General features: G+C 42.8%; 1 protein-coding gene and 1 non-coding gene across 2 annotated transcripts; both read right to left on the bottom strand.

Moving 5' to 3' along the window:
* Positions 1 to 3779: 3779 nt before the first annotated feature.
* Positions 3780 to 3886, bottom strand: LOC114388776. The gene has a single exon (XR_003661571.1). It is a non-coding gene; the product is annotated as a small nucleolar RNA R71 (small nucleolar RNA).
* A 16600-nt stretch (positions 3887 to 20486) lies between these two features.
* Positions 20487 to 22019, bottom strand: LOC114386171. Its single transcript, XM_028346166.1, has 2 exons — positions 21778 to 22019; positions 20487 to 21711 (listed from the first exon to the last, which is right to left on the bottom strand). Exons 1-2 carry the CDS (start codon positions 22017 to 22019, stop codon positions 20487 to 20489), a joined length of 1467 nt encoding a protein of 488 aa, XP_028201967.1.
* Between the last annotated feature and the right edge of the window lie 2703 nt (positions 22020 to 24722).

The following is a 24722-nucleotide window of genomic DNA, read 5'->3' as shown; positions in this document are numbered from 1 at the left end:
TTCATAGTAGAACACCGGCAAAGTTTCTACTATCATGGTGATCATCTCCCTTTCAATCATGGGAGGTACCACCTGGGCTGCCAAATCCCTCCATCTCTGGGCATACTCTTTGATGGATTCGTGCTCTCTCTTGCACATGTTTTGAAGTTGGGTCCTGTCAGGAGCCATATCTGTGTTGTATTGGTACTGCCTAATAAAGGTAGTAATCAGGTCCTTCCATGATCGAATGCGGGATGCCTCCAAGTTGGTGTACCAAATCACCGCAGCACCGGACAAACTGTCTTGGAAGAAGTGCAAAAGAAACTTCTCATCCCTTGAATGTGCACCCATCTTTCGACAGTACATCTTCAGATGGTTCTTGGGGAAAATGGTCCCCTTGTACTTGTCAAAGTTCGGTACTTTGAACTTGGGAGGGATGATGACGTCTGGCACTAGGCACAAGTCCATCATGTCCGCGAACAGAAAGTCACCAAATCCTTCAACGACTCTTAGCCTCTCCTCGAGGAGGTCGAGCTTTTCCCTCCTTTCTACTGCCGGAGGCAACCCTTCTACAGATAGGAGTATTGGTTGTACTGGGTGGGGTTGAGAGACCCCCACTATGTTGGGTTAAGGTAGCATGTTCGGTGCCGGTCCTTCAGCGATGAATGGGGGGTAAGAGTTATCTTCCCCGTGAACATGCTCCCACGGACCTTCGTAGGCAACCCCAATAGGTTGTGGAGGGGCATGATCCATGTTATCATGCAATGTTGGAGGTGTGAAGTTGGGAGGCAAGCCATAGGGGAAGGCATTCCGGTTGTACCCTGGATGCGGGCTGTTGGCGCGTCCCGTAGTGTCTCTTCCTCATCCCCTCATGTCTAGGATAGGCTGATGTGCTGGGCTTGTTGCGGGCTAAAGGACTGGGTCCACTTTAGTGGCAATACTGGCAGTGGCGGCTGTGGCAGCGTTACTTTCCATTAGCCTTTTCATTCCTAACATGGCTTCCATCATGGAAGCCATCCGATCTTTTAAGGCCGACATATCGGCCTTCATCTGTTCTTGCACCTCTTCCAAGTCACCCATCGTTCTAGACATGGAGCGGGTACAATAGGGGTGCTTTGGAGCGTGTTTAGTTATGATGTTTCCACCTAGAGAGGCAAAATGCGGTGAGTATGCAACAAGGTAGTTAAGTATGAATGCATGCTAGAAGTAAATTGTCAGGGCATTGGATTCACACTAGTATTTTGAGCAAACTCATGGGTTCAACCTCATTTTATTTGAAGAGAAGAAAAAGTTTCAACTAGTCAAGATCCGGGTCACAATACCACCACCCTAACTGTTCCTAATTATATGGGCCATCAAGTGTATCATATGTTGGCAATAGCTGAGGAGCCCATGGATTTCCTTGGGGGCTGAGTACACGTCTACCATCGCCTTGACCTTTGCTAGTAATCATGGAAGATCTTGACTCCCATTCAAAGTAAGGGCAAATCGATCCATCCACATCATCGCTTCTCGGTGCAATGAGTCAATCACCCTTCCTTTTGACTCCTTTTCCGCATTGATGTGTCATTATTTTCTGCTATTTCTTAACCCTTTTTGTCACCATTTTAATTACTGATTAGCCTTAATTGTCAAATTAATTATGCAGTTTTATCATTTGGGCCTACTTGACTAATTTTGTGTTTTTAATTTAATTTTAGGAGAATTATAAGCAATTGGGCTTGGATTAGGAATTGGGCTGAACCGGCTTGGACTTGAAGAAAGCAGACAATTTTATTTTATCCAATTTTATTTTATTTGGGCCAGTTTTATTTTATTTCATTTTTGGGCTAGGACTTTAATGCATAAATGTAAACTTTGGGGCTGAGGACATATATAACAGCACCAGGATTTTAGTGAGAAAAGAGAGTTTTGGGAGGAGGATAATTTTAGGGTTTTGCAATTCCAGTTTTTACTGTTCATGCACATTGTTCACATAGCAATAAATTTCATTTTCTGCTTCAATCTGCAATTTCGTTTTCTGCTGATTAATGGAAGGCTAAGTCTCCAGTGTTGTTTTCTCTTGAGAATCAAGCACAACTCTTTTTGAGGTTTTGTTATTACTATTGAATTTTGATCAGTTTTTCCTTTTCACCAATTGCTCTCTATTTGTTGCTATTAATTCATGCATGCTTAATGCTTGATTAATTGTCTTTGCGCTTAATTTACATTCATGCTTAATGATCAGTTTCATTCATGATTAATTGGTGTATGTGTTGCTTAACCACATAATGACAACCTTATGTTAATTTTTGCTTAGTAATTTAATTTAGGGTTGGAGTACGTGGTTAAACTGATTAGGGATAAATTCTCGTAACCTAGGATAAGAGACTTGCTTGTGAATCAAAAGGGAAACAACATGTTTTAATTATGTTATTTCTTTAATTCGAATTAGCTTGCTGTTTAATTTACAAAAATAGATACCCCCCAATTCGTTACTATTTTATTACTATCTGCTATGAACGTTTGGTTGACCATTGCTCGTTGGGAGATGACCTAGGATCACTTCCTAGATACTGCATTTTTAATGTTTATTTGATTCGGGTACGACCTTGATCAAATTTGGCGCCGTTGCTAGGGAGCAGTGGGCCAAAGGTTCATAATAGTATTTAGTTGTTTTGTGTTGTGTAGTGTTCTATTTTGCATTTCAGTCGCGTCCCCTGTTTAGTGACTGTTTCAGCTTTGTGTTTTTCTGTGAACAGTAATTAGCGATTGGGAACTAGCGACTAATTTTGCAATTTAATTAGCTATTTTTGTTTTGATAGGTAGAGTTGTTATTTTTGGCTGATTTTTTGTGTGGTAGCTTCTTTTGATTTATATTTTGTGTGAAAAATACCAGGAGAACTTGGTGTGACAGTATTTGAGAGAGACAAAAATTTTGGGAACTTGTTTTTAGCAAAACTTAAAACAACCATAACTTTTGTTCTGGGTATCAGAATCACTATTATTATATATGAATTTGGGGTCTCCCAAACTCGAAAAATCAGCCGTTTACTAAGTTTTTATTTTTTTTATTTTTCAAGTATTATTGTCCTATTTTTCTAAACTTTTCTTAGGTAGTTTTCATTGTTAGACTTTGAATTTTTGTTTGAAATTTTTTGTGCTATCTTTCCATGATTTTAGGGTGTTGCTCACAAAATTTCAGCCCATTTGGATATAGTTTGAGTATAGCTGTAGTTTTACCCCTTTGTTAGGTGCTTGTTGAGAGATACATGATTTGTTGCATATAGTGCATGACTAGGGGCAATCCAGGTGATTTACAACCCTTTGATCCTGAAATAGATAGAACCTTTCATATAATAGTTAGCCATAGTGTGCAACATGATCATTCTATGCATTTCGAGCATTTTGAGCATTCAACTACTAATTTTCATACTGAGAACATGGCTTAACCTCCACCTCGTGAGAGGACTCTTAGGGAGATGGCTGCACCTGATTTCACTTATGAAAGCTTGTGCATTCAATATCCTGATGAGGGTGCTCCATATGTTCTCAAGATTGGACTAATACATTTGCTGCCCAAGTTTCACGGTCTTGCAGGTGAAGATCCTCATAAGCATCTTAAAGAGTTCCATATTGTTTGTTCCACCATGAAGCCCCCTGATGTCCAGGAAGATCATATCTTTCTAAAGGCTTTTCCTTATTCTCTAGAGGGAGTGGCAAAAGATTGGCTGTACTACCTTGCTCCTAGGTTCATTTCCAGTTGGGATGACCTTAAGAGGGTGTTCTTGGAGAAATTTTTCCCTGCATCTAGGACCACTGCCATCAGAAAAGACATTTCAGGCATCAGGCAACTTAGTGGAGAGAACTTGTATGAGTATTGGGAAAGATTCAAGAAATTGTATGCAAGCTGTCCTCACCACCAGATTTCTGAGCAACTCCTTCAATATTTCTATGAGGGACTTAGAAACATGGAGAGGAGTATGATTGATGCTACCAGTGGTGGAGCCCTTGGTTATATGACTCCTGTTGAGGCTAGGAGTTTGATTGAGAAGATGGCTTCCAACTCCCAACAATTCAGTGCAAGAAATGATGTTATTGTCCTTAAAGGAGTCCATGAGGTGACCACAGATTCATCTTCATCTACTGAAAATAAAAAGATTGAGGGAAAACTTGATGCCTTGGTCAACCTAGTAACTCAGCTTGCCATGAATCAGAAAAGTGCACCTGTTGCATGAGTTTGTGGTCTATGCTCTTCTGCAAATCACCATACAGATCTTTTTCCTTCTTTGCAACAATCTGGAGTCAATGAACAACTTGAAGCTTTTGCTGCAAACATTTATAATAGACCCCCTGATGCAATCCTACCCCCCAAGGGCATTAGATAGAAGACTCCAAGAAGATAGGGCCAAAAATGCAAGAGAAGGCCCTAGGGTTTTCATGAGCCTTAGGGTAGATTTCGGGCCCATGGGCTAAGTATGAGCCCACTTATCTTGGTACATATTAGATTAAGGTTTCATTAATTTTGGGCCTTGTATTTAGGGCTCCATAATGTAGGTAGGATACCCAAGAAATATAGGATTTTTCAGCCTTTGTATTTTAGGGCACCTAGACTAGTTTTTGTATCAGGGGTAGTTTTGTAATTTCACATGCACTAAGTGGATATTTGATGTGTGTGGTTGGAAATAAATTTAATTGAATTGGTAGAAGCCCAATCCAATTAAATTTTAGAGGGGGAGGTGAGCATTTGCTTACTACACCCCATTGCCACATCATATAGTCACACTTTGTGCATGTCCTTCATGCTTTTCATGCCTCATGACACCTAAGCACACTTAGTGGAGAATCTTGGAATTGATCTTGGATTAGTGGGCTGAACCATAACTAAAATTCACTAATCATAATTAGTGAAATTTTGGCTCCAAAGTTTGGCTCCACAAATTCAATTTCAAATTCAAGTGAAATTTGAATTTCCCTCCAATTTTTTTGTGACACTTAGGCTATAAATAGAGGTCATGTGTGTGCATTTTTTTCAATTTTGATCATTTAAATATTAACTTCAGATTTCAGAGCTCTTTTAGAGCACAAAATTCCGTGCTCTTCTCTCCCTCTCCTTTCATTCATCTCCTTCTTCCTCCATGCTCTTATCCATGGCCTCCTATGGTGGTGAGCTTCTTCTAGACTCATCTTCTCCTTGAAGTGACGTCTTCTCTATCTCTTCCTTCTCCATTCCGCTGCCATTCATCTTCCAAGGAGCAAAGGAATCCATTGATGAAGAAGATCCTAGGCCTACAAGCTCCAATGGAGCTTACATCATGTGGTATCAAGAGCATCTTCATCTAGGTGATGTTCTTTTGCTTCCTCTATCTTTTTGTTCGGTGAATTCTCTTTAATTCCTTGTTCTTAATCTTATTCTCCATGTATATCCTCCATTTTCTTGTGGTTTGGTGCTGTTTAGAGTAGATTAAAAAAAACAATCTACACTTGTTCTTGCATTTCTATGGTTCAAATTTTGTAGATCTACTCTTGAATCTTGTTTTTGTGTTGATTTTAGGTTCTATCATTTTTCATTCATAATATTCTTGTGCTGAACCTTAGATCTAAATTTTCTTCCAAAATATTGAATAGAAAAAAAAAACACAAAAATCAAAGTGTAAATCACTTAATCCATGTTGTCTTAGAGTCATGTTTAGTCATAGTAATTGTCACATTATGTTCTAAGTTTGTGTTGAATTTTTATTTTGTTGATTGAATTCTAGATACATTTGTTCATGTATTCTTGTCATTCTTAGCCTATCTTTTGAATTTTGAGTCTAATTCATGCATGTTATTTAGTTCATAACATGTTCTAAATCAATTCCTAGAAGTAGTCTTGTTCTTGAACTTTTTTTTGTTTTCTAAGTTTCCTACATGATGCCTATGATGAAGTTGAGTTGTGGTGCTGAGTTGTGGCTGGATTTGTGAATCAAATAAGTATTAAGCTCTCTTGAATTGTGTTATTCAAGATAATTGAGCATAAGCAAACACAAATTGTAACTATCCAAGCCTTAAGCAACATAAACACTACTCTTGATTTCTAGGTTGAAATCGCTGGTGCTGGCAGCTTGAACATACAAAATTGTATAAATTACTGGGAATTGGTCACTACTATTTTTGAGCTGAAATTTTTACTGAAGTTTCTAGACATCTGGAAAAAAATTATAAAAAAAGAACCAAGCGATTTGGATTAAAGGAAAAAATAAGAAAAATCACACAAGTTAGCAGAAAAATCAGTGTCAAGGAAAAAAAAAGTCAAAGGGAAGTGTGCTTGTTGTTTTGGCTCAAACATTTGTTCTATAGTTGGTGCCTATTTTATACCAATCCTAGTTCTGAAATTTAAATTGAAAATTATTGTGAAAACAAGTGCCGAAACTAGAGGTTTCTTGAGTCTTTTTTTTTTTTAGTTTTTCTACTCTACTCTAGAGCCATTCTAGGTTTCTCTTTGAGTCCTAGCTTGCTTTTTTGTGCTTTTCATTGCTTTAATTGTTGAATAATCCTTGAAAATTTGTCTTGTTAAAACTCTATTGGTTTAGCTTTCATTTCATTTTTTTTTTGGTCTTTGGTTATTGCTTGTCTCTTTGTTTCATTGTTTGTGAGTTGCCATACAGGGAATTGGAAAGGAGGATTGGTGCCATATCTTGAAGAATTTGAGTCAAGAAGAAAGGGGCCAACAACCTTAAGAGCTATTGGACTAAGAAGCACTCCAAATTGAGTGAAACACTAAAGAGAGAATACCCACCACAATTGAGGACCTTTTTTTTCTTTGTAATTTTGTATTTGGCAATTTGCTTTGCTTTCAAATTTTGTAACAAAAAGGCCTTTCATTGGAAGTAAGTTGGGAGCCTCCGCTAGGTCACCCTACTTCCATTTGTGTGTAATAATTTTAGGCAATTTTCCCTTAGGATAGTGAGTTTTTTGTTGGGAACCTTAAATGAGGTCATCCAAACACTCTTAGGATCCGCCTAGTTTGCATTACTTGCACTTTAATTTCTTGCTTACTTTCATAGCTTATTTCTTTTACCCTTCATTTTCAAACCGCCTTGATAGCTTTCCTTTTACCAATTAGTTTTTACCTTATCTTTCACACCTCTTTTAGTGTTTATTTTGGCTAGTTTCAACCATAGTTTCTTTTACCTTTTGTTTTCAAACCCCCAACAAGAAAGAACCATAACTTAGGAACCAACATGAGTCTTCATTCTTCATCTAGTGTTAATGGTGAGGGTTCTACTCCTAAGGACCCCTTGTATAAGATATTAGATGAGTTGAGATCCCTTAAGTTGTGGAAAGAAAAACAAGAGAGAAAAGAAAAAGGTAAAAAAAGAGTTGAAGAAATAAGTCAAGATGAAAGAGAGAAAATAAGAGAGGAAGAAAGAAGAAAAATAATGAAAGAAATGAAAAGAGAAAAACATGCCTCCTTTAGTAGTCATGACTCTTGCAAGAGTTTAAGTGAAGAACTTAGCAACTATTATAGAGGGCGCCATAGCTCACATACTAAACATCACTCCCAAAGAAGAGAACATGATAGAAGGCCTCAAGAGGTTAACATTAGCCTCCCATATTTCCATGGAAAAGATAATGTTGAGGCCTACTTAGATTGGGAAATGAAGGTTGAACAACTCTTTGCTTGCCATCATATTAGAGATGAGAGAAAAGTTCCACTGGCTACCCTTAGCTTTCAAGGGTATGCCCTCTATTGGTGGACTTCCCTTGTTAGGGAACGAAGGATTCATGGGGATCCTCCAGTAGAGTATTGGAATGATCTTAAGAGTGCCCTTAGGAAGAGACACATTCCCTCCTACTATAAGAGGGAGCTTATGGACAAGCTCCAAAGGCTTAGACAAGGGAGTATGAGTGTTTAAGAATATAGACAACAAATGGAATTACTCCTTTTAAGAGCTGGACTTAGGGAGGAGGTAAGAACAAGCATAGCTAGGTTCCTTAGTGGGCTTAATATGGAAGTGAGGGACAAGGTTGAACTCCTTCCATATAGGGACCTAGATGAGCTAGTCCAACTTTGTATAAGAGTGGAGCAACAACTTAAAAGAAAGCCTTCTTCAAAATCTTATGGCTCTCACTCTTATCCAAGGAAGGACCAAGCCCATGGAATTTTAGGGGCTGCACCTTCAAAACCCAAGGAAGATAAGGGTAAGACCATAGAGAAATACACCCCTAAGACTAGTTCCCAAGAAAGGAGTAGCAACATTAAATGCTTCAAATGTCTTAGGAGAGGTCACATTGCCTCTCAATGCCCCACAAAGAAAACCATGATCATGAGGGGTCAAGACATTTATAGTAGTCAAGAGGAGACTACTTCTTGCCCTTCCTCTAGTGGAAGTGAAGATGAGGTAAGGGGTGAAGAGTCTAGTGAGGAAGTCTACCCCCATGAAGAAGGTGACCTCTTAATGGTTAGAAGGCTCCCTGGAGGTCAATCTTGTGATCTATCTCAATCCCAAAGAGAGAACATGTTTCATACAAGATGCAAAATTTTAGATAAAACTTGTTCTCTCATTGTGGATAGTGGATCTTGTTGCAATTGTTGTAGCACAAGATTAGTTTCCAAGTTGAACCTCACTATCATTCCCCACCCAAAACCTTATAAACTTCAATGGCTCAATGAGCAAGGGGAAATGATAGTTAACCAACAAGTGAAGGTACCTTTCTCCATTGGGACATATAAGGATGAAGTTAATTGTGATATAGTTCCCATGGAGGCAGGACATATTTTTTTAGGAAGGCCATGACAATTTGATAGGAAGATTGACGCAACGTGCCCTTTTGCGGGCGAGCGAAGGCGAGGCTCACGGGTGCGCTTTCCAAAGGAGGAAAGGTGCGCGGAGTCGCCACCAACGTTTATTTGTGGAAAACGTCGGAAAAACCGAAGGAAACTGGTCACAATGAAAATTCTAAGTTCGGAAGTTGTATTTACGTTTGAGGAAGGTATTAGCACCTCTCACGTTTGTCTCAAAGGACAACAGCCTATTTTTTAGAATTGTGGAAATTGTGTTACCTTAACTTTATTTCTTTTTATTTTTTGAGGTCAACAAAAGCGGGGCTTTTGCTCTTACGTACCCTCCATCGAAGAGGAAATCAGACCTACGTAGTTCTTTCTTAAACGTGAATCAAGCGATTCTTTTTACTTGAAAGGTGATCATTTTAAGGCGTTGGATCTTAAAAATGATCCATTTTACTTGGTAAGAAACTGAAATGATAAACTTTCAAAACCCTATTTTTTGTGGACGAGCTTGACTTGGCGAATTGATTTCAAAACCCTAGTTATTAGTCAATTCAATTAAGAATGAGAAATCCCAAAGAGAAAACGTCCAATTGATTTTTTTCTTTATTTTACTAAAAGGTATTTTTTGATTATTATATTATTATTTTACCTCTTTTTTGATTTCCAACGTGGTTACGGCACGACCGAACGGTCGGAATTCATTTTAACAAAAATTAACGAATACTACAATTCAAATGATCGGTGGAAATTTATTTTATTTTTAGATTAGGCGAGAAATGACTTAAATAAATTACTTAAGCACGTCAAAAGGGGGTATAGAAAGCGAATGAAAACGAGAATAAAAATACATGAAACAAAATGTGGACCACCACGGGTACATAGAATAAATTGAAAAGCTCGGTTTGAGGTACTTACCCGTTGAAGACTGAAGAAAGCGAAGAACGAACGACGAATGTTGAAGAACGGTCGAGAATCTTTGCGTAATTACTCACGGAAACATTACGAAAGCGCCTCGGCTTGGATTTTCTTCACGGAAGTAATTTTCCTCAGCAATTTCGAGAGAATAAGAAGTGCCAAGAAGGCTGAACCCCTTCTCCCTTCACTCCTCCCCCTATTTATAGCAAAATAGGGGAGGAGCTTGCCACCCAGCTTGCCCAGGCGAGCAAGGTTGCTTCCTCCAGAAGCAACAGCCTTTTGGAGGAAGAATCTGGAAGGCCCAATTGGGCTTGATTGCTATTTGTACCCCCCTTTTTACTAAATGCACCCCCCTCTACCTTTTTTTGGTAATTCTTTTTCCGTAACGTTACGAAAATTTACGAATTTCGTAACGATACTTATTTTCCTTCCGCAAGGTTACGAGTCCTTACGGATTATGTATTTACTCTTTTTTAGCTTTCGAAGAAGTTATGAAAACTCACGGATTGCGAAAAATACCTCCTTTCAATTTCCGTCACATCACGGAATTTTCACGGATCGCGTAAGCCTGCTTCCTTTTGATTTTCGGCACGTCTCTGGACTTCACATATTGTGCAACAAAGGGTGCCAAATATCTCGAAGCGGCCAATCAATGGTTGTATATCATCAAATTATAATCCCCGGACGAAATTAGGGTATGACAGTTGCCCCTCTTTACATACCTCTCATCGGAGATAAGAGGAAAGCAAAGATAAGACACTAATTTCGTCCATCCTGCCCTTTCCGTGATGACGATTCTCGTCTCTACTCCTTCTTTTTTGCTGTACAACACAAAACATAATACAAACAACAACAAGAACAACGAATATAATATACATATACACATATACACATGTTTGGCGAAGGAACCGATCCGGAAAACAACAGAAGAACATATTTCCCAGTCACCAGAGGCTCCGCGCTTGATAATGGAGGACACATGAACAGCGCTAGGCAATGACATTCATGGGGCTCCGAAAAAGGTGGAGAATGGAGGATTGCCTTGAGGGTCCACACTTAGGCAATCATGAAACATAGCTCCAAACTCGAAGGTGGAGGACACATGAACAACGCTAGACAATAACATTCATGGGGCTCCGAAAAAGGGGGAGAATGGAGGATTGCCTTGAGGGTCCGCACTTAGGAAATCATGAAACATAGCTCCAAACTCGAAGGTGGAGGACACATGAACAGCGCTAGGCAATAACATTCATGGGGCTCCGAAAAAGGGGGAGAATGGAGGATTGCCTTGAGGGTCCACACTTAGGCAATCATGAAACATAGCTCCAAACTCGAAGGTGGAGGACACATGAACAGCGCTAGGCAATAACATTCATGGGGCTTCGAAAAAGTGGGAGAATGGAGGATTGTCTTGAGGGTCCGCACTTAGGCAATCATGAAACATAGCTCCAAACTCGAAGGTGGAGGACACATGAACAGCGCTAGGCAATAACATTCATGGGGCTCCGAAAAAGGGGGAGAATGGAGGATTGCCTTGAAGGTCCACAATTAGGCAATCATGAAACATAGCTCCAAACTCGAAGGTGGAGGACACATGAACAGCGCTAGGCAATAACATTCATGGGGCTTCGAAAAAGTGGGAGAATGGAGGATTGTCTTGAGGGTTTGCACTTAGGCAATCATGAAACATAGCTCCAAACTCGAAGGTGGAGGACACATGAACAGCGCTAGGCAATAACATTCATGGGGCTCCGAAAAAGGGGGTTGGCAGGACCGAACGGTCCACCGGGTTTTTCCACCTGAAAGGCAAACATGCTTTTTGTAAAGAAAAATAAATCATTCGCGAGAGCACCATATCTTAGAGAAACAATATACTTGTGCCAAGGGTAATCTTCCTTGTAACCGAGAATGAAGGGCAGGACGTCAACTTTTAGCTTTCAAATGAACATGCATGGGAAACATCGAGCTAAGCTGAAAATAAATCACTCATAGTGTATAAAACTCACAAGGCAAGTGTTTTATCCTATTCCCAAACCATAACTGCACCATGACTCTATTTTGCACATGACTTCCTATCGAATCAAAGATCAAACGTACGATCACGGACCAATAGGATTTTCTCGAGGGTAGTGTTTTTTTGGAGAGGAAGCTGGGTGTTTCGGTCTTTTCCTCTTTGTTCATGTGGGGTGGGATATCGCCAGTCGAGAATGACTTTGAATGGCAATTCGAAAGGAAGAGACACCAAAAATGGGTTTTCCTTTGCCGACAGTCACTTATTTTTGCCGAAAATTTATCTGGTCTGAAGATTTTCCATTCCCTTTCTTTCATTGATCGAGAATTACTCTGTTTTCCTTCGATCTCTTCCATTTTCACTTCCTTTCGATCTTCGATCGAGAATCCTTCTTTTTCTTTCTTTTTTATTGTTCTTTTTCTTTGTTTTCTTTTCATTTCTTCCTTTTCTTTCCACTTCCTCCTTTCCTTTCTTTGGGAAATCGGGTTTCAGCATTCTATTAGCTCTCCCTTTAGGAGATTCCGCTGTCCTTTGCTTCGGGGGAAAGGATGAGGATTCTTTTGATAGGCCAAGGTTCAAAAAAATGTCTAAGGTTGTGTTTCAATGGGGTCTTTTATCGTGGGAACCCAATCTTGATATCTGGGGCAAAACAAATTTGGGTGTCAAGGTGTCGGTCTCGGGTCAAACTCCCATATTACTCCACAAGGCACGCGTGACAATGATGATTTGAAAACAACATGCAAAATTAGTCATGGCTACAGCCAGGTGGGCACTCAAGCATCCCATTTATGGCATTGTGATACTACGGTTGGGAATTTACACAAACAGACCCAACGTTTCCCAATTATGTTCTTTTATCAGTTCAATGAATTCATCCATCCTTATCTCGGTTATTCCAGAAAATAAACTCTTAGCATCAGTCCCCTGTTTCCAGAAGATACGTTTGCTCTTTACGAATGATTTATACTTCTTAACTATAACATGTCGACCTTCACGGTCTTTCTTACTTTTTCCTTTTTGTTTCATTCACAAAATTATACACCTGTGGTCCTTTATGAGGAAAACCTTTCTTTGTACATCTATATTCTTATACATGACAAACTTTTTATGTACACGCATTGGAACTCTTTCTCTTTACGTCACACGGTCTATATACAAACCCTATTTATGTTCAAAGATTTTTTTATTTTTCCCAACACACACTTATGGTTCACACAAAAGTTTCTTCATATACACTCGTTGCTCACACACACAAGAATTCCTTTCCACGCATCATTTACACAAAAAGAAAATCCTTTTATACACACTTTCCTTTTTCTTTGCATACGCAGACATTTTATTCACAACGCTTCTTTCTTTTTATTAGGATTTTTGGTTCATTTTATTTTTAGGAAGACGTTCCTAAATGAAAAACTCTACACGGTTTCAGAATTTCAACAAACACTATTGACAACAATGAAACAAGTACCGACGTAACAACTCAAACGATATGTATGTACAAAACAAAAGTCAATCAACATGAAACAAACGTTAGTCCGTTAGTCAAACAAAAATATATAACAGGAAAAATGGAAACAAAAAGAAATATGGATCAAGGGATCTCCCAATCATGTGGCCCCGCTCCCTCCTAAGAAATCAAGTAAATCGGTCATCTCCTCGTCCTCGCGGGCCTCATCTGCCTCGTTGGGAGCCTCTGCTGGTGCCTCTGCTGGCGCCTCTCCTGCCCGGGCCTCAGGCCAATCTCCAGGCCATGCGACCTATGCCCTGAACTGGTCCGGAGTAGGGCACGGAAAAAAAGTAAAACCCTGGCTCTGCAGGCTGAGGCTCATCTGGTAAAGACAATCATGGGTTTGTACATGAGCCCGGTGGTTGGCCGCTTGCTGGCGAAGCAAATGCCGCAAATACTGCTCCATATCAAACGATCCGGCTGGACCAGCCTGATGAGGTGGCTGCGCGTCTGCGGCCTGCAGAGCATCCCCCTGGGCCTGTCTCTGTGTGCAATACTTCTCAATAAAAGCTCGGGTGATGGGCGGCCGAATCACCTTGCTAGGTGCGACGTGGACTCCGAACGACTGGCAGAGTCCTGTGATCAAGGCGGGAAATCCCAGGGCCCTATTGGACTTATTCGGGTCCAGAGGGTGTCTGGTAGGCGCCATACCTGCAAATAGATAGATGGCATCAACGATTAACTGAGCCACGTGAATGCTCATCCGTGTCAGGATGGCGTACACCAGCTGACACTTCGGCAGGGGGAGGTCGAAATTATGATCGCTGGGTTGGATGTTGCTGAGCAGCAAAGTCATCCAGATCTGAGTCAGGGTGGTCATGTTGGTGCGCATGATCCGCACCCATCTCCTGGCAGCAGTCCGGGCAAAATCCTGCCCCGGTATACATAACAAATGGGCGATGGCCTCCTCATCGAACCCATCAGACCGGTTCCTCCTCTGGCCATACTCGCACTCCTGACCCTCTTCCAGCACTAAAGGGTATCCCAGGAACTGGCTGATAGCATCTGCATCAAACGGGATCCACTGACCCCTCACCCAGGACCTCATATCTCACACGCCCTCCTCTGTAGGCCAAGCATTGGCATAAAATTCGAGGACTATGTCTGGATCGAACTTGGCCATGGGGGTAACCAGTGATGTCCACTGCCGGTGAACTATCTCCTCCTAGAAATTGGTATACTCGTCGTTCCTGAGCTAGACGCGTCGCTCCCGGAGAAATGACCATCCCTTGATGGCCTCGAAGCGCTGCTGGTGTTCAGCGCTCCTAAAGCGGTGACTGTCATACTCGGGAGCGGAACTGGTTCCTTCGGCCGCTTTATCCTTCCTGGATCTCTTTGAGGCAAGTTTCCTCGGGGCCATCTCCTGCGAGAACAAACATTTGGAAGTTAGTTTTACAAGATAATGCTTATCTTAACGCAAAAATGTCGTGCTAACCCCTCTGATTTAGACCAAACTCATGTAATCCATTTATGCACACGCGCATGTGTAGAAAATATCCTATTACTCATGTCAACATTCAAGAACATCTAACATATTCTAATTGCCATACACCTATATACATTCCGAAAAAGAAAACACACTTTCATGCTCAAAGTTTTGCGCCAAACTTTACACCTAATTTATATCCTAAACATTTGGTATCACAAACTACCTACATACATTTGAAGTACACCATACAAATTTTTATTGTTTCATTAATATTTATTTATATGCATATTGGAAAGCTAATCACATCCTGCACATATTTGCATTCAAAAGGGCATTCCACGCTATCATACATTCATTTAGGAAAACAATTATTCATACTTGGTGAGGAATTTTATGCCCCTTATATTTACACATATATCTACACACCATTGAAAAGCATTTCCCACGTTACTTAGGTGCAAAGTACCAATCATGGGGCAGCCCAAATTCTTACAAGCAAGTCCCTATTTTCATGCTTTTCTAATTCTAAAACCAAATTTTGGGTTCCTAGTCATGAGTATGTTTTCTTGCATTGAAGCTAAAAAGTTTGGGTTTGTAAGCTTGGGATTGTATTTGGGCATCTATTTTAACTTTCTTATGCTGTCTCTACATACATAAAACAACTCCTCCACATCCCAATTTTGCAAAATCATATTCATATATCATTGGGGCATTTCATCGAGCACTTGATGGGCGCATGTTTGGACATAAATTGCAAGAGAATGGGGGCAATGTGGCATGCCCCATTGCTTCAGAATACAACATAGGCCTAAGGCCTTCTCATTCAAATCCTCAACTCCAAAAAATCAAGCATAAAAACAAACCAAAACTGCCCCACAAATATAATCACATTCTCACAATTTGGAGCACCAAAAGATGAAGAAAATATACCAATGGGAAGCTAAAAACATCAAGGATTGAATACTTACTTGTTGGAGTGAATAGAAACACCAAAAACGAAAGCAAAAACGCGATCAAAAGTGGCTCAGGGGAGCCAGAAATGCAAGCCTTCGTGTTCTTTATCTTTTGAATGAGGGGGGGAAGTTTTTTTGGATACAAAAACGTTCCCCCATTCTGATTCTTCTAGGCCCGATTTTGCTAGTATCCTCTAGGAAGGGACCTTTACCTCAAACGGGAGTACTGCTTCCATCCCATAAACCAAGGAGTATGGTGTTGCCCCAGTAGAAGTTCGTACCGAGGTTCGGTACCCATGCAGGGTAAAAGGCAACATTTCATGCCAATCTTTGTACGACACTGTCATTTTCTGAATAATTTTCTTAATATTTTTGTTTGCAGCCTCCACAGCCCCGTTCATCTTCGGTCGATAGGGGGTGGAGTTATGATGCTGGATTTTGAAATCCTCGCACATTTCCCGCATCATTTTGTTATTCAGATTGGTGCCATTGTCAGTAACAATCTTCCTAGGGAGTCTATACCGACAAATCATCTCCCTTTTTATGAATCTGACCACCACGTTCCTTGTGACATTGGTGTAGGAAGCCGCTTCGACCCATTTGGTGAAATAATCTATCGCCACGAGGATCAAGCGATGACCGTTCGAAGCCTTGGGTTCGATGGCCCCTATGACATCTATCCCCCACATGGAAAAAGGCCAAGGGGCGAACATGACATTCAGAGGATGTGGCAGAACATTGACATTGTCCGTGAATGCTTGACATTTATGGCATTTCCTTACATGGGTGCAGCAATCGCTTTCCATGGTGAGCCAGTAATAACCTACTCTAAGGATCTTCCTGGCCATAGCATGCCCATTGGCGTGCGTTCCAAACGAACCCTCATGGACTTCCTCGATCATGTGGTTCACCTCTTTGGCATCCATGCATCGTAGGAGGGTCATGTCATGGTTTCATTTGTACAGGACGGTACCATTCACAAAGAAAATAGTAGCCAATCTCCTTAACGTTCTCATGTCATTGTCGGAAATCCCTGGTGGATATTCTTTGTTCTCGACATACTGTTGATGTCGAAATACCACGGTTTCCCATCTTGCTCTTCCTCTATCGCACAACAATGTGTCGGCTTGCCTCGACATCTGAATTCAATGTATGGCAGATCCCCGTGTGGGGCAAGTTGAAACATGGATGCCAAGGTGGCCAATGCATCGGCCATTTGATTCTCTTCCCGAGGTATGTGGTGGAAAGAAATGTCGTCAAAGAATTCGGCTAACTTCAAGATATAAGTGTGATAGAGTATCAATTTTTGATCCCTAGTTTCCCATTCCCCTTTCAACTGACGTATTACCAACGCCGAGTCTCCATACACTTTGAGTAGCTTCACGTCAAAATCAATGGCAACTTGAATCCCAAGGGCACATGCTTCATATTCGGCAATATTGTTGGTACAATCGAAACCCAGCCTGGCCGTGAAAGGGATACATTGATCATCTGGGGATACAAGGACTGCCCCTGCTCCATGGCCCAAAGCATTGAATGCCCCATCAGAACAAACAATCCATTTGTCTATGTCCTCGTGCGTCCGCTTCTCTTCGAATAGGGCCATGATGTCTTCATTCGGGAACTCAGGGTGCATTGGTCGATAATCTTGGAGGGGTTGTTGGGCCAAATAATCTGCCAAGGCGCTTCCCTTTATCGCTTTTTGGGTGACATACACAATATCAAATTCGAATAGTAATACCTGCCACCTAGGAATTCGTCCCGTGAAGGCCGGTTTCTCAAAGATGTATTTCACGGGATCCATTTTGGAAATAAGCCAAGTGGTATGACTGAGCATGTACTTCCTAAGATGATGTGATGCCCATACCAAGGCGCAACACATCCTTTCCAACATTGAGTAATTCATCTCACAGGTGGTAAACTTCTTGCTTAAATAGTAAATGGCTTGTTCCTTCTTCCCAGAGTCATCGTGTTGACCCAACACGCACCCCATAGACTCGTCTAACACAATCATGTATAGGAAAAGAGGTCTTTCTATTATAGACGGCATGAGCACCGGGGGATTCACGAGGCTCTGTTTGATTTTTTCGAAGGCCTCTTGGCAGTCGTTATTCCATAGGACCGCCTGGTTTTTACGCAAGAGTTTGAAGATGGGCTCGCAGGTAGGGGTGAGTTACGAGATAAATCTCACAATGTAATTCACTTTCTCGGGATCTATTTCTATCCCTTTTTGGCTCACGATAAAACCCAACAACTTCCCTGACTTTACCCTGAAGGTGCACTTAGCGGGGTTTAGTTTCAGTTGGTACTTCCGCAACCTTCCAAACAGCTTACGCAAATTGATGAGGTGTTCGTCCTCGGTCCGAGATTTGGCAATCATGTCATCTACGTAGACTTCTATCTCTTTATGCATCATGTCATGGAATAAGGCTACCATGGCACGTTGATAGGTTGCCCCAACATTTTTTAGCCCGAAGGACATCACTTTGTAGCAGAATGTTCCCTATAGGGTGACGAAAGTGGTCTTCTCCATGTCTTCGAGTGCCATTTTTATCTGATTATACCCTGAGAAACCATCCATCAATGAGAAGAGGGCGAACTTAGCCGTATTATCTACTAGTATATCAATGTGCGGTAAGGGGAAATTGTCTTTAGGACTGGCTCGGTTTAAATCCCGATAGTCTACGCACATTTGCACTTTGCCATCCTTTTTTGGGATGGGGACAATGTTGGCTACCCACTCAGGGTATTGAGCCATAGCCAAGAAACCCGCATCGAACTGCTTTCTCACTTCTTGTTTAATTTTCAAAGACATTTTGGGTCTCAGCCTTCGTAATTTTTGCTTAACTGGGGAACACCTAGGGTACAATGGAAACCTATGATACACAATGCCGAGGTCTAGGCCTGGCATGTCTTAGTACGACCATGCAAAGATGTCTTGATATTCTTCAAGAAAGGTTATCAAATCTTGGCGGATAGGTGCGGTCATACCGGTCCCTACCTTCACTTCTTTCTTTCCCTCCCCGGCCTCTAAGTCTATAAATTCGGTTTCCTCTTGGTGAGGCTTCATTTCGCGTTCTTCCTGAGCGATCAACCTCTCCAACTCCGGTGAAAGGATATCCTCTTCCTCTTCTTCATTTATTGTTTGACTTACTTCTCGATCAAAATCAATTATCAAGCCCTCGTTGTTAGAATCCTCAAAGGATCGATCCTCGCATCTATACCATTCAAGGCAAAAACAAAAATATGCAAAATGATATGAGAAAAGGTGACGCAAGAACAGATGAAACAACATCTCTTTGTATTAATAAGATAGGTTTCAACAAAACAAAAGAGAATGGAATCTATAGCCTAAAATTACATTGAATCGGCGGTATAGACTTCCGACTGGCTCGTCACGTGCCAATTCCCCAGTTGGAAATTGGGATGGCATGGTCGCACGAAACTCGGTGGATCTTGTGGAGCTTCTCCTCCTATTGTCGCCACCTCTTCCTCGAACATTATCCCAACACTTGTGAAACATCGGCAAAAATGATCGGGCCATGCTCTCTCTGTCGGAGTCTTGACGGTGCATTCCTTCTTCCAGATTTCCCGGGCTTATACCCCAACCCATATTTGTGCGGGTTGCCCCTAATGTCAACCACATCGGCATTCCCGTGGCTGTTCTTGCCCAAACCCATTCCGGGCTCATAACCGTGTCTGAGCATTACCCGCGCCACCATCAGGGCTGCATTAGAGAAACAAGGTAGCAATGGGCTTGATTCGACAGAGGCACAACTTACCACCTCGAAATATTGGAAAGTTGTTTTCAATGATTCCTCTGCTGCCTCTACATATGGTGTCGAGGAGGGGCAGCTTACCCACGTATCTTCTTCGCCCGACACTATCACCAAGAGTCCACCAACTGCGAATTTCAGTTTCTGGTGAAGCGTCGAGGGGACCACCCCTAGCGCATGGATCCATGGCCTCCCCAAAAGGCAGCTGTAGGCGGGATTTATGTCCATCACTTGGAAAACCACATTGCAAGTGTGGGGGCCTATTTGAATGGGGATGTCAATTTCCCCCATCACCTCCCATCGACTACCGTCGAAAGCTCGTACTACCATCGAACTCGGTTTTAGATGTGATGCATTAAAAGGAAGCTTCTCCAAGGTGGTCTTTGGCATCACATTTAAACTTGAACCATTATCGATGAGTACCTTAGCAAAGACATGGTCCATGCATCTGACAGACACATGTAGAGCTTTGTTGTGCCCCCTCCCTTCAACTGGAATCTCCTCCTCCATGAACGCGAGGTAGTTATTGGCTGTTATGTGATTAACAATGCCTTCAAAGCCCTCGACTGAGATGTCATGTGCTACATGGGCTTCGTTGAGGACCTTGACTAAAAGTGCATGATGAGGCTCGAAGCTCATGAGCTGTTCAAGCAAGGAGATCCTTGCTGTAGTTTTATTCAATTGCTCAACCACTTTAAACTCACTTTGTTGGATGAGACGAAGAAACTCGTGAGCCTCCTCCAAGGTCACCGCCCTTCCTTGGAGATCTTCCTTCTTTTTAGCCCCCTTTACTACCGGGGGATCCACTTCTTTTGAGAGGGTGGCCGCACCTACGGACTCTTGGGTCATGGGTGCTTTCCCCTTGGAGGGCAGTTCCGTCGGGTGAGGAGGAGCAAACACCCGGCCACTGCGGGTTACGCCACTAAGGCCGATAATGTTGGTCACCTTGGCTGACAAGGAGTCAACCTCGGTTGCAGCCCCTTTTCCAATAACGAGAGGGGTATACCTCCATGGGATGGCCTTATTGCTTTGATAGGAAAAGGGCATCGGCTTGGGCACTGCTAAGGGGTATTCGGACCTGGGGCTGGTCATATTCCTAGTGAAACGTATCACTAGGGGTTTGGGGGTTGGGGGAGCTTTCCTTTCTGCCGATTGCGTGCAAATCTACTGCTCTTCTCTACCTCTCTCGGACACTTCGAGCTGCCTCCAGTCCCTAAGCCGTTGAAGTAGCTCCTCCACCACGGGGCATGTTTCCATGTCGTGTGATTCCCCAAGATGAAACATACATTCGTCGCTTTTGCCTCTGCCACGAGAGACCATGCATGCTGCTTGCAGCGACTGGTAGATGAATCTTTTGGATGCGGCCACACCTTCTAATCTCTTTGTCCTTGACAGCCTTTCCTCTTCGATGGCATTCACGCTAGCTCCTCCATGACTGGCTAGTGGATTGGTCTTAACGTTGGGGCCATTTTCTTGAAATGATAGCCATCCGACATTTATTAGGTGTTGCACCTTATACTTGAATGGCAAGCAAGAATCAATGTTGTGCCCGGGGGCTCCACTATGGTATGCGCATATGGTATTTGAGTTGTACCACTTGGGGTATGGCGGCTGGAAGACCATTCCGGGTATGGCTACCACCAAATGGTTTTCCAACAATGAGGGCCGTATCTCGGAATACGCCATGGGAATAGGAGAGAACTGCTCTCTCTGGGCCAGGGGGCGTCGTGGATTGTCATAGCTCGTGCCAGGAGTCGCATTATTGGCCGGCCGGGCTGTGGTTGGAGCCGCGTGTTGTGCAGGCGCCTTTTCCGTCGTGGCAGGCCCTTTTGCTTGCGCTGGGAGGGAACTTCTGGCATGGATCGAGAAGTTTGGGTGGTTGTGTTGGTATGAGCTTTGAGCATTTTGGGGCATTTTCATCCATGTTGGGGCGGTGGTGACCGCGTGGGTATCCCTTTCCTTTTTCCATGTGCCCACCACTAGGGCTCTTCTATTGCTGTTGGGGCTAGCGTTGGAGGCGTATTCAAACTTGCCTTTCCTCAACCCCAACTCGATTCTTTCTCCGGCAAAGACAAGGTCTGCAAAATTTGTCGGCATATATCCTATCAGTTTCTCGTAGTAAAACGTAGGCAGTGTATCTACCATGATCGTGATCATTTCCCTCTCAGTCATGGGTGGCATGACTTGGGCTGCTAGGTCTCTCCACCTTTGAGCATATTCCTTGATTGATTCATGTTCCCGTTTGCTCATGCTCTGAAGTTGGTTTCGATCGGGAGCCATATCTGTGTTGTATTGGTACTGCCTAATGAAGGTAGTTGCCAAGTCATTCCACGACCGGACTTGAGAGGCTTCTAGATTTATGTACCACGCCACTGCCGCTCCGGCTAAGCTGTCTTGAAAGAAGTGCATTAACAGCTTTTCATCAATGGAATATGCCCCCATCCTTCGGCAATACATCCGAAGATGACTCTTTGGACATGTTGTCCCTTTGTATTTGTCGAAATCTGGTACCTTAAACTTGGGAGGAATGATGATGTTTGGTACCAGACATAGATCGGCTATATCCGAGAAATGATAGTTGCCGAGTCCTTCCACCGCTCTCAACCTCTCTTCAAGCAGATCGATCTTTCCCTTGTCTTTTGAAAGGGGAACGGGTTCCCTAACGGGTGTGGATTGAGACGGGGCATGGCGGATCATGTTTGGCTGGGGCAACTCATGGGGGGACGGTTCCCTTTGGGGAAGCAGAGGGCCTAAATGGGCATTCCCTTCGTCATGAGGAGGGAGTTGCCCCTCGAAGGTAGGGGCTTGGCTCAAGTTGTCTGGAGCGGTACGAGGAGTGAAGTCTAGAGGCAAGCCATAAGGGTAGGCTTAAGGACTACCTCCGATTGAAGCCCGTCGTGCTTCTGTCCCGGCCCGAGTTCATCGCGGGCTGTAGTACCGGCTCCGCTTCCCTAGTGGTGTTGGTAGCGGCCGCAATAGCATTGTCTTCTATTGATTTTTGAATTTTTAGCATGGCTTCCATCATAGAAGCCATCTGATCTTTTAAAGCTGACATGTCGGCCTTCATCTGTTCTTGCACTCCTTCTTCGTTACCCATTTTACTTTGGGATTGGGTGTTATAGGGGTTCCTTTGCGCTTTTTTAGTTATGGTGAGTTTCCTAAAGAAACAAATAGTGGTGATCATGCCACCAGATCATGAATATGTATGCTAATGAATAATCAGAGCACTTAGATCCACCTCAAGACCCTTTTTAGACAACGTGACGAGTTTCAGAACTTCTCTTTTTATAAAAATGGAACAAAACCTTTCATCTAACCAAGATTTCACAAAAGTGTTACAACAGACCCTAGTGGTTTCTAATTATATGGGCCATTAAATCTATCATGTGTTGACAATAATTGATTAGCCCATGAATTTCCTCTGGGGCTGAACACACTTCAGCCATGGCCCTTGCTTTGGCTAGTAGTCGTGGGAGGTCTTGACTTCCATTTAAGGTCAAGGCGAACCTATCCATCCACATGGTTGCTTCTTGATGCAATGCATCAATCACCCTCCCTCTTGCCTCCTTCTCAGCGTATGCTTGTGCGAAGTCCTCTACTAGCTTTTGCTCATGAGCCAAAGATTGGTTTAGCTCCTCTTTGTACTGCCTTATTATAGCTAGCATGCTTCGCTCCGTGGCTTCTAAGTGTTGGGCCAAACTCCTCTTGGATCTTGAGCAAGCAGCTAACTCCTCTTTTAAGACCATGCCAAAAAGGGATAGAAATAGATCCCGAGAAAGTGAAGGCCATTCTTGAAATGCCAGAGCCACGCACGGAGAAGCAGGTTCGAGGTTTCCTAAGCAAGTTGAATTACATCGCAAGATTTATCTCGCAACTCTCCCCTACCTGCGAGCCCATCTTCAAACTCTTGCGTAAAAACCAGGCAGTCCTGTGGAATAACGACTGCCAAGAGGCCTTCGAAAAAATCAAACAGAGCCTCGTGAATCCCCCGATGCTCATGCCACCTATAACAGGAAGACCTCTTTTCCTGTACATGACTGCGTTAGACGAGTCTATAGGGTGCGTGTTGGGTCAGCACGATGACTCTGGGAAGAAGGAACAAGCCATTTACTATTTAAGCAAGAAGTTTACCACCTGTGAGATGAATTACTCAATGCTGGAATGGACGTGTTGCGCCTTGGTATGGGCGTCACATCGTCTTAGGCAGTACATGCTCAGTCATACCGCTTGGCTTATTTCCATAATGGATCCCGTGAAATACATCTTTGAGAAACCGGCCCTCACGGGACGAATCGTTTGGTGGCAGGTACTACTATCCGAATTTGATATTGTGTATGTCACCTAAAAGGCAATAAAGGGAAGCGCCTTGGCAGATTATTTGGCGCAACAACCCCTCCAAGATTATCGGCCAATGCACCCTGAGTTCTTGGATGAAGACATCATGGCCTTATTCGAAGAGAAGCAGACGCACGAGGACATAGACAAATGGATTGTTTGTTTCGATGAGGCATCTAATGCTTTGGGCCCTGGAGTAGGGGCAGTCCTTGTATCCCCAGATGATCAATGTATCCCTTTCACGGCAAGGCTGGGTTTCGATTGTACCTACAATATGGCCGAATATGAAGCGTGCGCCCTTGGGATTCAAGCTGCCATTGATTATGACGTGAAGCTACTCAAAGTGTATGCAGACTCAGCGTTGGTAATACGTCAGTTGAAAGGGGAATGGGAAACTAGGGATCAAAAATTGATACTCTATCAAACTTATATCTTGAAGTTAACCGAATTCTTTGATGACATTTCTTTCCACCACATACCTCGAGAAGAGAATCAAATGGCCGATGCATTGGCCACCTTGGCATCCATGTTTCAACTTGCCCCACACAGGGATCTGCCATACATTGAATTCAAATGTCGGGGCAAGCCGGCACATTGTTGTGCGATAGAGGAAGACCGAGATGGGAAACCATGGTATTTCGAAATCAAACAGTATGTCGAGAACAAAGAATATCCACCAGGGATTTTCGACAATGACAAGAGAACGTTAAGGAGATTGGCTATTGGTTTCTTTGTGAGTGGTACCGTCCTGTACAAACGAAACCATGACATGACCCTCTTGTGATGCGTGGATGCCAAAGAGGTGAACCACATGATCGAGGAAGTCCACGAGGGTTCGTTTGGAACGCACGCTAATGGGCATGCTATGGCCAGTGTCATACCCTAATTTCGTCCGGGGACCATCTGTTTGTTGGGATGCGACCCTCGTTTGACCACTTTGAGGTACTTGGCACCCATCGTTAGGAAATCCGTGAAGTTTCGTGACATGCCGGAAGTCAAAAGGAAGCATTGTTGCACAATCCGTGACGTTTCGTAACATGCCGGAAGTCAAAAGGAAGGATTGTT

Source organism: Glycine soja, chromosome 15 (genome assembly GCF_004193775.1).
Source record: "Glycine soja cultivar W05 chromosome 15, ASM419377v2, whole genome shotgun sequence".
Taxonomy (NCBI): Eukaryota; Viridiplantae; Streptophyta; class Magnoliopsida; order Fabales; family Fabaceae; genus Glycine; species Glycine soja.
The sequence above is the reverse complement of the archived record's forward strand: the minus strand, read 5'-3'. Positions and strand labels throughout refer to the sequence as shown.